This window comes from Heptranchias perlo, chromosome 2 (assembly GCF_035084215.1).
Source record: "Heptranchias perlo isolate sHepPer1 chromosome 2, sHepPer1.hap1, whole genome shotgun sequence".
Taxonomy (NCBI): Eukaryota; Metazoa; Chordata; class Chondrichthyes; order Hexanchiformes; family Hexanchidae; genus Heptranchias; species Heptranchias perlo.
Window position 1 is genome coordinate 78,219,184 of NC_090326.1, and position 13,811 is coordinate 78,232,994.

At 40.8% G+C, this 13,811-nt stretch overlaps 1 protein-coding gene across 1 annotated transcript in view; it reads right to left on the reverse strand.

The window, feature by feature from the left end:
• Positions 1-6,483: 6,483 nt before the first annotated feature.
• The window catches only part of LOC137333814 (serine/threonine-protein kinase 31-like), a 105,541-nt gene continuing 98,213 nt past the window's right edge, over positions 6,484-13,811 (reverse strand). The window contains exons 22-24 of the mRNA XM_067998174.1: positions 11,307-11,432; positions 11,146-11,214; positions 6,484-7,509 (exon numbers count right to left, since the gene is read on the reverse strand). Coding sequence (XP_067854275.1) covers positions 7,291-7,509; positions 11,146-11,214; positions 11,307-11,432 — 414 coding nt within the window. The 3' untranslated portion in view covers positions 6,484-7,290. The remainder of the gene's footprint in view (positions 7,510-11,145; positions 11,215-11,306; positions 11,433-13,811) is intronic.

The window sequence follows — 13,811 nt, forward strand, 5'->3', positions numbered from 1 at the left end:
CCCTAAAACTAAATCCAGAACTGGCCCCTCTCTTGTTGGGCTTGCTACGTACTGGCTAAAAAAGTTATCCTGAACGCATTTTAAGAATTCTGCACCCTCTATACCTTTTACACTGATTCTATCCCAGTTAATATGGTGACTACAGTACCTTAAATCAGGCATATAGGATTAAAAGGAGAGCAGGCATTTTTGCTATGATCGTTTATCGTTTTTTTACATCCAGTTCATCAGTTTTGAAACCAATCATTTTTAATACAGTTCCAACAACACATTGCTGAGAAATCCTGTTGTTTGCACTTTTATGACCAGCTGCAATTATCCCAACAGATAAAAAACTAATTCCATATAATTAAAAACATATACAGTATAAGGTTAGCAACCAAAATTCCCACATCTTCCAGCAGCCACTTCCTGCTCCATTAAAATGCTGTGTAGTTTTCTTCAAGGGAGCAAGTACCGTACTACAAATGGTATGTTCGTCATGCACAAGCACGGTTCATACTTCAAAAGTCCTTCATTGGCTGTGAAGCACTTTGGGATGTCCTTAGGACTTGAAAGGTGCTATATAAATGCAAGTTCATTCTTTTTATTCCAGGTCTGCACTTCGGTAAGAAATTCACCTTACGCCGTGTCTCCATAACCGGAACACAACACCAGTGACCTTTAACAAGGCATTAGGTTTAACTGGCTTTTTCACATTTTGGAAGCCTTTCAACCACATTTTTGTGAAGTATGAACACTCATCATGGATAAATAACAATTTAATTGCCATATTCTCTTTTGGTCTCACCACAAACTCCGTTCCCTTGCCATCAACTCCATCCCCTTGCTTGCGAAGCTGAGGCTGAACCAGACCGTTCGCAACCTCGGCGTCCTATTCGACCCTGAGCTGCACTTCCAACCCCTTATACTCTATCACCAAGGCCGCCTACTTCCACCTCCCTAATATCATCCGTTTCCGCCCCGCCTCAGCTCATCTGCTGCTGAAACGCTCATCCATGCCTTTGTCACCTCCAGACTCGACTATTCTAATGTTCTCCTGGCCGGCCTCCCACCTTTCACCCTCCGTAAACTTGAGCTCATCCAAAACTCTGCTGCCTGTATCCTAACCTGCACCAAGTCCCGTTGACCCATCACCCCAGTGCTCACTGACCTACAATTTGCTCCTGGTCCGGCAATGCCTCGATTTTAAAATTCTCATCCTTGTGTTCTAACCCCTCCATGGCCTCGCCCCTTCCTACCTCAGTAACCTCCTCCGGCCCTACAACCCTCCACGATCTCTGCGCTCCTCCAATTCTGGCCTCTTGCACAGCTCCGATTTTCATTGCTCCACCATTGGTGGCCATGCCTTCAGACATCTTGGCCCTAAGTTCTGGAATTCCCTCCCTGAACTTCTCCGCCTCTCTCTCCACCTTTAAGTTGCTTCTTAAAACCTACCTATTTGAGCAAGCTTTTGGTCACCTGTCCTAACATCTCCTTATTTGGCTCTGTCAAATTTTGTCTAATAACACTCCTGTGAAGCGCCTTCGGACATTTTTACTAAGTTAAAGATGCTATATAAATGCAAGTAGTTGTTGCTTATCATTCTACTACTTTTTAAACCACATCTACTGTTTCGTAAAGCTTCATGAACCGAGCAATGTTGGCCCCTGGAATTAACTGTTGTGATAATTTGATTGTCTAGCAATATTACTGTTTTTCATGTTAAATTTCTCACTGCTTTCAATTAATGTAAGACATTACAAATGGAAGATGACATCTACACAACATCCTCCAGCAACATAAATCATCAAACAGCTGCAAACTTTGCTTAATGATGCAGCTTTTCAAAATGTAACTTAAACAACAAGCATATTGTGTGAAGCCTCAGGACAATAGAATATAAACTCTCAATGGAGTGTTTTCTATTGAAATCATATTGTATAAAATATTTCATCTTTACAGAGTTGAAAATATACTTTCAAGTCACATTATCATTCTTTGGACTGTGAAACAGATGAAGAAAAGATCTGTTAAAGACGCAGCTAATCAGCCAACAAATATTCTTGGATCAAAGTTATGGTTACATCAGGATTTTTATAAACTACAGATTAAAAACAATCAATTTGCTATGCATTATACCATACACCATTAATCATTGATTCTTAAATCATTCTGAATGAAAACAACAGAAGACACCTTAAAATAATTTATTGTACTCAAAAATCATTAGACTTTTAAAATGCTATTTCTAGGGGAAATTAGGCAGAGAATTGAATATGTTTAGTGAGCTAAACATTAAAACTAAATAACCGGGGAACATTTTACGCTTGGACAAGAAATTTGCATTTAGATGTTATTTTTATATTGGGATTTCCATAAATGAAAAATATTTGGTACATTTCAACTCTGCTTGAAGTCAGTACCCATACATCAATAGATGACACTGTTTCCCAATGCATTAACCACATGGTTAATTGGGAATCCAGATTTGGATAATTGCATTTATGATTAGTAAATAGAAAACGAGTAAGATACCTTCCTTGGGCACATGATCTCAATATTCATATTTAGACAGCGTATGCATGTGTACTTTAATCTTTTGGTGCATTTGTTGGTAAAATTGTAATACGAAAAGCAGAGTGTGCAAGTGTTTTATCATTGAGAGTGCTTTACTTCCTTAGTTACTGAATGGTGTTAGATGTTTGTTAAGTAAATATACGTGTGTAGTACATTTACCTGTTTTGTGTGTGTATTAAGGCATTTTGTATGAAAATTATGCATGTAGCTAAAATGGTATCGCCGTAGCCACAATTGTGGCTAGTCATCAATTTCCATTGGACAACACTGGACTGGTAGTAACTGGCTGAAGCAAAAGAACCAATTAATAAAGGTTCTTTAAGTTAATTGATTGAATTAATAAGGGGCCATGAAATGGTAAACAATAATGTTCAAACAGAAGACAAAGAATGAAAAGGTTAGTGCCTTCTCCAACTTAATGTTAAAATCATTTATTAACTAGAGGAATTATTCCTGGAAGGTACAGAGTGGGTTAAAATTGAAGACTCTCTCACAGCCTCAGCTCACTCTATGGACTTGATAAGATGGTGCTCTCATTCCCTCTTACTTTGCAATCATATGTGATGAAAGTTTTCAATCTCCAGAAGAACCATAGCTCCGTTGTTCAGTAATGGAAATTTAAAGATTATGGGGAAGGGAATTTGTTTTCCTTATTTGGGATAACAGAAGAAGTTGCTTCATTAAATATTTACTAAGTAATGGTTCGCTTAAATGTTGTCAAAATCCCCAAATGTGACCTTCCAGATAATAAATCATTCAAATATTGAACTTGAGCATAATGGCTGTTCTTGGCAAGGCTAACTTCCTTCATACCAATCTGTTTTTTGCCTTAGTGCTGCAGTACAATAAAAGTCATTTAGTGTAAAATATCTGCAAAACTTCACTATTATAACTTCCTTATGAGTAGAATGATATGTACTTTGAGTCCAAATGGATGGAAGACTATTTGATTTGCAAACATCCAGTTACTCCAAATGGATGACTTAGTTTATGTAATTATAAGGTTCTGTGTAGGATTCACTTCTCCTTTATTGCAATTTTTTGAATATATAACAGAGTTCATAGCCGAGATAAGGCAGTGGATATTAGATATGCTGATGTTTAGAAAGCAAGAAGTAAGGTCTCTTCCAAGTTATTTAAAGCTACAGAGAAAGAATTAAAATATGAACATTAGAATTTTTAGGAATAGAAAAATGTTATTAGACAAACCTGTCCCTTTTTGATAGATCAAGGCCAACTACCTACCTTTTTGACATATGTACAAGAATATAAGTTTTAATGAAAGCTCATTGGATCCAAAGTGCAGATGCAAATAAGTTATTAATTGTCAAAGATGACAGGAAACACAACAGTGCTATTTGTGGTAATACCTCCAATTTAGCAAGTGATTATTGTAATACCTTAGGGATTGCTCCTATACTCTTCATTCTTGATTATATTTAAGAATGGTCCCTACAAAAGTATTTCAAGCAGAATGCCGAAGGTTACAGTTGACACAAATTAATGAAAGAAAATCAGCCAATTAGAACGTGATAAAATAAACCAAAGGCTAAAGTTAGGTAACAAACATGATTTTTTTTATTGACTTGAACAGGCAGCTTAGTGAAGCTAACCCCAGTTGGTTCATTTTAAATGAAAATGGGCCTAATTAATAAAAAGTAGAGGGGAGATTGTTTGGAGTAGGAAAATGACCAGGACCTGAGTAAACTGAACAGTCTTTTCTCATTGAATCCTGTACGGGAACTGATTACACATCTCATTTACACTCCATGTGAGTGCAGCACTTTGCATGAATCATTTACTACTTTGAAACTGAAATAAATAAAGTTAACTGGAAGTTCTCCCGATCTCATGCTGTAACTTCAATGAAAGATGGGTGGAAACAGCAGAAATGGCCATTAATGCAGGGTTCCCACCGAAGTCACGGTGGGATATCGAGAAAACCCCCTCTGAAATTCTACCCTAGTATCCTTATGATAGCATATTCTTGAGGAAACATCCAGCAGTCAATATCCTACTCATACTATTTCAATGATCTTCAGTACCATTATCACCTAGAACTTCACTCAGATAAATCTGTTTAAAACGTTTAGATTCAGCACAGGTTGAAATCTTTTGTATTCCTAGCCCAATAAGTTTTTCTATGCATTGATAGTTTTAAACCTTGAAAGCCAAAATCTCCCACAAAAAAGTGACTCACTTTCCCAAGAATATAATACCCCGGAATGGTGAAAGGTTGAGTAGATCAGCTCCTCAGTCACCTCTCTGTGATGCCCTGTATTTAAGCCAAAATTAATCCAGACATCTGAGCAATTCATATTTTTAAAACTACTACCAGACTGCTCCTACTTCCTAATCCAGTACACATGGGGTTTGGTCTGCTGGTTCAGTGGAAATTGATTTTTTTTCCCCAGTGGCAAAACTGGTGTTTCACTTCCCCATCTGTCCTCAGTGGGGTCCAGGCCCAGAAGGAAATAAACAGCTTTTATTAATGACAGAGTGATGATATTAATTTTTTTTCAGTGCCAATGAACTCTTAGCCCCCACGAATGCAAAAAGGTCCATGATGCACCATCTTAGTTTCACCCAACACCATTCAGTCCCGTCAACTGAAGCAGTTCAGTTTCGACCAGCATGTGGTGCCAGTGTTTCCTTGACACTCTGCATTGTTGTATATTCAGTAACACTTAATTGGCGTGGCTGGATTTCTAAAGTTTAGTGTGCTTGCCTACTGTGTTCTGAATTGTACAGAGTAATTAAGCCTTTAGCTGATTTTGTAGAGGTAAAAATATAGGAGAATGTTACCAGAATTGCGAGGATGCAACTATCAGGAAAGATAGTGTAGGCTGGGCTATTTTTCCTGGTAAAGAGAAGATTGAGGAGACCTGATCGAGGGGTTTAAAATTATGAAGGGGTTTGATAGGGTGGATGTGGAAAAACAGTTTCCATTTGTGGGTGAGTCCAGAACAAGAGGACATAAATATAAAATAACCATTAACAGATCAAATTAAGAATTTAGGAGGAATTTCTTTACACAGAGTGGTGGAACTCGGATAGCATTAACACACTAAAGGGGAGACTTGATGCTTACATGAGGGAGAAGGGAATAGGGGGTATGGAAGCAGGGTGGGAAGAGGTAATTAGAGGAGTATTAGCACTGGCCTGTTTCTGTGATGTAGATTTTATGTAATATGGGAATGAGCTTGATGTGGTCTAGCCAGATCTGGTGATGGATAGCTTAATCAGTTGAGCACCAGATACGCCCAAGCTTATTGCCCAAGTGTTGTGCACCAGATGTGCCCAAGCGTTGTGCACCAGATGTGCCCAAGCTTGCACCCCTTGGACTTGAGGAGGCAAAGATGGGGGCCATACCAGGGAGATCGACCAGGATGGGAGAGGGAGTAAAGGTGTTGCTGGGGACAGGGGCATCAAAGGTGGACATGAGAGTGTGGTTAAGCAGATAGAGTTGGAAGGGGGTAGAGGGGTGTGGATAGTGAGGGACACAGGTGGTTGGAGATGAATGACATTAAGCTGCAGGTTGTTTGTCCCTGCAATCCTCTCCAATTTCAAGTCCCACCATTCACCCACACTGCACCGTTCTCCATCCCCAATGTTTCATCCTCAGTCTCAGTCTTCATCTGCCAATGACTGGTCTCTGAAATTATCCTCTTGAACCTCTTTGCCTTGTTACATCTCTCCCCACTTTCAGAATCCACAAAACTTACCATGCCTTTGGCCATCCCCCCTTGCAATCTGGACCAAATATCACATTCTACTAGTTCTTAGGAACTTCAAATGAACACTTGAAGGAGTTTCTACCACTACTAGTGACAGCCCACTTACTACCTTCAACAGTTGAGGTGTTAGTGACTATTTTGTTGAGCTCACAACAGCAGTTAGATTTTAATTGTTTATTCAGCACAATGTAAAAACAGGCCAACACATTGCTGGACAAAGTATTACAAAACTGGAAAGTATGTTTAACTTTTACCTTTCCTTCTGAAACAAAGCTGTGTATTTCTTCTTGCCTCTTTCTTCCTCAAGAGGACACATGTTTATCAGTTGACTTTTCTTTTGCAGTAAGGACTTCAGTGGTAGCAGTCAGTGTGTTTTTTTTAAAAATGCTCTCGATCATATTCACAATTTTTTGAAGGTTATTTATCTTTTTCCCAACATAAAGTACACGTTAAACCAAAACATAATACAAGTCTCTCATTAATGGCAAAAACATTCACCACTTGTCAATCTTCTACATCAAAAGGTTCTAGCCCTGGCAAAAACAACTTCACGTACAGGTCATGAATGAGGACTTTCACCTAGTCATTGAAAAAAGCATGTCAGGAGTAGTCCAATTGGTACTTGGCTTTCCTTTACAAAATAATTGTGTATTATAAGTGAAAAAATGGCAACAGTAATGAACAACATACATAGGTTGGACTGTCCATTTTCCAGTAATTTTTGCAAGAAAAACCTTAAATTTTTCTCAAATTAAATAGTACCCTCAGGAGAAAGAATCAAAATTTAAAAAAGTAATAATGAAAAGAACTCCACCCCACTACCGTTCTTCATTGAAAACACTTTCCCAAAGTTGTGCAGAGCACCAAAAGGCTGCCTCATAAGTTCTCCCTCTCCATTACTAGCCTATTGAAGTCACCAGAAGCATTGATAAAACAAACCTTATTTGACACAACTAATGAAATTACATTGCAAAACATAAATCTGGGAAAGGATTTATGTTGCAGCTTCACCCAGCAGTTCTGATTTGGTTTCATCTGCAAAGGCACTGGCCACAACGGTTTCATCTGATACAAAAGTATTGGTTTCTTTGTGAACAGTGTCAGGAGTTTCAATCCCCCAAAAAAAGTCATCCTTTAACACCTGGTCAATTCTCAATCTGTCATTAGGGTTGAAACAAACCAACCTTGACACCAGGCTCAGCAGTTTGGGATCCTTAGGGAAAAAAAAGGAAAAATTACTTTTTTAACACACAAACTACGGAAATGATTGTGGCACAGATACTCTCAATTCACTGTTACTAAGTGTCAAGTTTCTGGATTTTTTAACCTTTTTTTTCCCCATAGGAAATGATCTAGGTATTATTTATTTCAAAATGTGCTTATAAGTCAAAGCTTGCTTTAAAGGGGTTAAATCCACAGCACGGCAGGACTGGTAGCTGTGTGTTAGGTTTCAGACAGGGCATCTGACACCGACATCCTGGAGTTGATGAAAGTTAATTTGACATTCCAGGCACAGTTCACATTCATTGCTACTGTGACAACCCTATTAGTTTGAACACAGCAGGGGTTTTTTTTGGCGTGGGGGGAAGGGTAGTCGGTTTTGACTAAAAGCTGAAGCAGTCAGGTTTTTAATAAAAGAGACACCAAAAAGCAGTCTGGCACTTTGACATAGGGCACGACACAGGCAGTTAGGCAGAAAAACACTGCAACGAGAGAAGGTTTTCCCTCAGGACAGTAGGGCAGAATGCAGAGCGGTTATTCTGTTTAAGATGAGCCAAAATAAGATAGGGTCAAGTGTTCTTTATTCCATGTCATTACCTGAATGTAGGTTGTACCAACTGAACTAAGCAATACTGCTCATAACTGTTATGCTGCATATTTTACCTCACTGTGGAATACAGCAGCTTATAAATCAAACAAATTTCACATCATTTAGTGTTACCTCAGTCCACCTTCAGACATTGAAGGAACACGAGCAAAAAATTCAGACATCCAGCCCAGATTGCAAAGTGGTACTATTGTTACTTCCCTTGGTATCACCTAGGGGAGCAACTGACACCACTGAACGTGATGTGGAGATGCCGGTGATGGACTGGGGTGGACAAAAATAAGGAGTCTTACAACACCAGGTTATAGTCCAACAGTTTTATTTGAAATCACAAGCTTTCGGAGGCTTCCACCTTCGTCAGGTGAGTGTAGGATTCCATAAAGGTATAGCATATATAGTCAGAGAACAATGCCTGGTGATTACAGATAATCTTTCCAACTGCCCGTTCACAAAGCAATCAAAGGAGTTGAATGGTGTTCAGACAGGGAAACATTACATACAAGACTACCGAATGTCCTTGACTGCTGAAGTGTTCCCCGACTGGGAGGGAAGGACAGCCGTCAAGGACGTTCAACCTCCGATCTTCGGGTAAGCGTTCTCCAAGGCGGCCTTCGGGACACACGACAATGCAAAATCGTCGTGCAGAAATTGATAGCCAAGTTCTGCACCCATGAGGACGTCCTCAACCGGGATCTTGGGTTCATGTCACGCTACGTGTAACCCCACCAGGGGAAAAAAAAGTTATCTGCTTTTAATATAACTGGTCATTCTATCTCTTTCTCTGCCTTTCGGGTGTGTCTCTCTCTCTCTCTCTCTTTGTGTTGTGACCGTTTGTGTATTCGGTAGTCTTGTATGTAATGTTTCCCTGTCTGAACACCATTCAACTCCTTTGATTGCTTTGAGAACAAGCAGTTGGAAAGATTATCTGTAATCACCAGGCACTGTTCTCTGACTATATATGCTGTACCTTTATGGAATCCTACACTCACCTGACGAAGGAGGAAGCCTCCGAAAGCTTGCGATTTCAAATAAAACTGTTGGACTATAACCTGGTGTTGTAAGACTCCTACCACTGAACGTGAGAAGGTATCTATGGCAGACGTGGATTCTTAACATAACACTTTTAAAAGGGAATTGGATAATTAATTGAAGGGGAAAAATTGCAGGGCCGGGAGAAAGAGCCGGGGAGTGGGAATAATTGGATAGCTCTTTCAAAGAGCCGGCAAAGGCACAATGGGCCGAATGGCCTCCTTCTGTGCTCCATGATTCTATGAAGGAATTGCCAATAAAATGCATTAACTCTTGTATATGTAATCATTCTGAAGAGTACTTAACGAGCTAGTATGGCTCTATTGAGTAGTTATTCTTTCCAGAAGCTGTACGAAGCACGTGCTGTATTTGTAGCAACCTAAAGATTAAATGGAACTTCAGAAAAGCATGAATTTCAGGCTCCTTCAGGAGACGTCACCCACTGCAAAATTCAGATGGGTTCATCTGAGAGAAAAAAAATTCTATAACTGTGAGCAGTTCAAGTGAGATGAAATTAGCTGCCCCCTCCCCACACCAAAATTAAACTCAGTAGCCCTTTTATTAAATCAGTTGATATTACTAATATGCACATATTGAGTTTCAAAAGATTACTCATCTAAATGCAATGAGCTGAATGCATACATGCTAGGCATTATGGGTAAACTGATTACTTTGGGTAAATCATTTTGTGCAAATATCGCATTTATATATATATATATATATTTAAAATGTCCTCCGTGCCACCATGGCACAATCCCCCTAAGTCAGCACTGCAGCATTGCCTGCAAGTGGGTGCAGCCAGGTTTCAGGCCACAGCTATCTGTTACGTCACCGCACGTGGCAGCTCTATGCTGCAACGTTGTCTCATGCCAAAGCCTGCAGAGAGGTGCAGCCAGTCAAGTAAGGCTGGTTCTTGATCATGCTGGCATGCCCTCCAGCATAAGAGTTAGTCCCAGAGTCTGCTGAGACAGCTTCAATTAGAAAGAGGAGCCTCCACCAGCACAAAGCCTGCCAAAAGCGAGGTAAATTCACCTCTCTCTGCAGATGCGGGGGTGTGGGTATCAATGGAGTAGCATGGAGCATCCCTCGGACCTGACTTGCCTGTCGTCCTTCAGCACAGCCTCCTCTTCTTCCAAGCACCTCAGCTCAGGGGATCTCTACTGGCAAACTTACTGGTGCTAGTAAAGAGGGCTGAGAGCCAAAAATAATTAATGACAACTGGCACAATGGCTCATGAAAGCCCAAGTGCCAGCTGGAAAAAAATTACAAGAACCGAGAAAGGGGCCACTTATCTGAACCTCAGTGAGCCCTTTAAAAGCCCTCCTGCCCAAAGCAAGCTCTGAGTTTGGCCTCCAGCACACCCATGAGCCGGAAAATGGAGCAGTGCTCTTCTCTACCCCTTTCGAAAACCTTAATGAAGCTTCTGCTTGCTGTGGACAGAGCTTCCAACATACGTACAAAGCCTAACTACAGAATGGAGTGAGGCCAAGACTGGGCAGCATTCAGCAGAATTGGTTTCTGACAAAATTCACACACTCATATGTCCAGTCTGCACCCGAAATTTGGGGTGCACTGGATATTAAAATCAACCCTAAAAGTGTACGGTAAGACCATGTACCTTTACCAATGACTTAGTAATTGGCTAATTTTTTTTCCATTCCAACAAAGTAAATTGCATTCTCAGAGAGTGCAGGTTTCAAAACCACAGGTTCACACAATTTTGTTAATGGACCAAAAACCGTGATGGAAATGGACATTTTGACAAAAGATGAAAGTTGGGCCCACTCTCTGTGCCAGTGGTCATGCTGCACTAGAGAGTTTAGGGAGCAACAAATCCTGCAACCAAAAATCAAATCGGAAATATAGCTTCACAAAACTAAACTTGCTTTTAGTGGAGAAAAGACTGACGGGGCATGATTCAGCTCTTGAAAATTACATGTAATAAAAAGTTATGAATTGAAACCAAACCTTATTAGCTACAAATCTGCTTACCATGCTTAGCTCACTAAAATCTGGAGTTCCATCAGGGTTTACTGTGAACTCAGTCTTGGGAACATTCAGCTGCAAAAGTATGAAACAATATAATGGATAGTTTCAAATTTAAGCATTTTGAAGTCCCATTAATTCATTATTCGATATAAATTAGAACATACCCACAGAAGCAGGCATCCATAAGCAAAAACATCAGTTGCGGGGACAGCAGATTGGCCTCTTCTGACTTCCGGGGCTACAAGATCCAGCTTATCAGCTACCATCCAGTTGGCAATATTACGCTGATCCTACGCATGCAATAAAAGAGGTTACACTCATGGAATAGGTGGTTAATTCTTCACAACAGATCTATTTCTTTGCTGCGCTATGTGAAATTTATGCAATTTTGACAAGTCTATGGTGACACAACAGTTCCTTATTGTTGAAACTTAAGGGGGTTGATTTTGGGAGGCAAATGCGGGTGCGTTGGGGGTGGGGGGGCTCCGAAAATCGCGGAAATCCCGTTCGGGTTCGGGTTCGGGTTCGGAAGCCGGCTCCAACCCATCGACTTCCAAGTTTCCCAGGGACCCACCTGTGTGCCCACGGGCGACCCAAAAATGGAAGTCCTGCTGGCAATTAAAGCCAGCGGGATGACAGTTAAAGAGCCACTTAAGGCACTTTACCTGTGACAGAGTAAGTAGTTATAAAGATTTTTTAACTTACCTGGGCGGCTTGCCCACCACTTCTGATTTGCGCCTGGTGAAACCAAGAACGAAGGGCCGAATCAGGGAAAAAGAAACTAAATAAATTAAACAAAAAACCTGCAAGGAAGTGAACACACTAAATGCACCTACCTTTGAAACCTGATCCGATGTCCCCCTCTTCACCCTCCCGATGTTCCTCTGATCTTCCCCTCTCCACTCCACTCCACTCCACCCTGCCCCCCGGTCTTCCAGTCCAGCACCGGATCTTCCATTCTCTTCCCCCCCCCTCCCCCTCCCCCAGTCTTCCATTCCAGTGCCAGATTATGTCTGGATCTGTCTCTTTCTCGGCCCCCCCCCACCCCCCTCGCGTTGCAGCTCCTGACAGCAGCCAGCCTGTCAATCAGGCGAGCTGCCGGGTGCGAAACCCGGAGAGGACGTTAACCACTATCAATCAATGTGCAATCGTGTCGGAAACAGTAAGTTTGGTTCATGCGGGTTTGGCACGTGCCCAATCGCCCCCTGCTTCCATCCCACCTCCCCGCTAATATCGGAGCCAAGATTTCTATTAACTTGTTTATAGTGGCAAATGGGAGTCAAATTAGTCAGAAATTGGACTATTTGCCACTACAAAGATCCAAAATTGCCCATTTCTGAATCGGCTCCAGAATAACAAATTTTACCAGATGTATGTTGAGAGGCACATTATAAATGGGATAGGTAGCCTATGCTATTAAATTCCCATGCTATAAAAATATAGCAGATAACATCCTGATTGTCACCATTTCCATTTTGTCCCATAGCCAAAAAACTAAGTCCAAAATCATAGAATGTCACAGCGCCAGTCTGTGCTTGTATTTTTCTTTGCATGACCACCTAGACTAATCCCACTCTCCTGCTTGTTTCCCATATCAGAGACCTTTACAGGAGGATTGTAAACAATTTTACAACTCCAAGTTATAGTCCAACAATTTTATTTGAAATTCATAAGCTTTCGGAGGTTTCCTCCTTCCTCAGGTGAATGTGGAAATGAAATCCTTGAACCCTTCGCATTTATAAATCACAGAAAAATACCTGGTGATTACAGATAGTCTTTCCAACTGCCCGTTGCCAAGGCAATCACAGTGTGCAGACAGACAGGTGTTACCTACAGGGCCACCGAATATACAAACAACCAAAAATAAACAGAGAGAGAGGCAGAAACATAGAAACATCCGGAAGGAAGAGAAAGACAGCAAATGACCCGTTATATTAAAAACAGATAACTTTTGTTCGCTGGTGGGGTTACGTGTAGCGTGACATGAACCCAAGATCCCGGTTGAGGCCGTCCTCATGGGTGCGGAACTTGGCTATCAATTTCTGCTCGACGATTTTGCGTTGTCAGAAGGAGGCTATTTGGCCCAGTATGCATGTGCTGGCTCTCTGAAAGAGCTAACCCACTTAATTCCATTTCCATGCTTTTTCTTCTTAGAAATACAACAGCCAAATGTGATGGAAATAACATGACACGAGGGAGTGCTTGCTTAATGCAAAACATACACTAGTCAATCTCCCACTGTAACATACATAGGGAGTCAAGACCAAGTGTTGTCTTCGGGTAAAGCTTGGTTAGAGTACAGGAATAAATGGACCAGGACCTGCAAAGATAATTCTATCCTTGTTTATATATTTCCATTATAAAATTCTATGTCCACATTTACAATGAAAACCGCCTAAGTAAACCGGTCACACAGTAATTCTACCCACCCTCCAGTGGTGGAGGAGGGTGTAGTTATGGTAGACATGTTTACATCGACCATTTCTATTCTAAATGTGGTCACAGGAATCTATACTTTAAAAAATTTCGTAAGGCAGATGATTCTTTATTACACACACAAGACGACTTCCCACAGCATTGCTCATGATAAGTGAGAGAATTATCTGTTTTAGAATAGAAGTATTCATGCCATGTAAGGAATGACATTAGGGCCATGGATTTACAGTAAC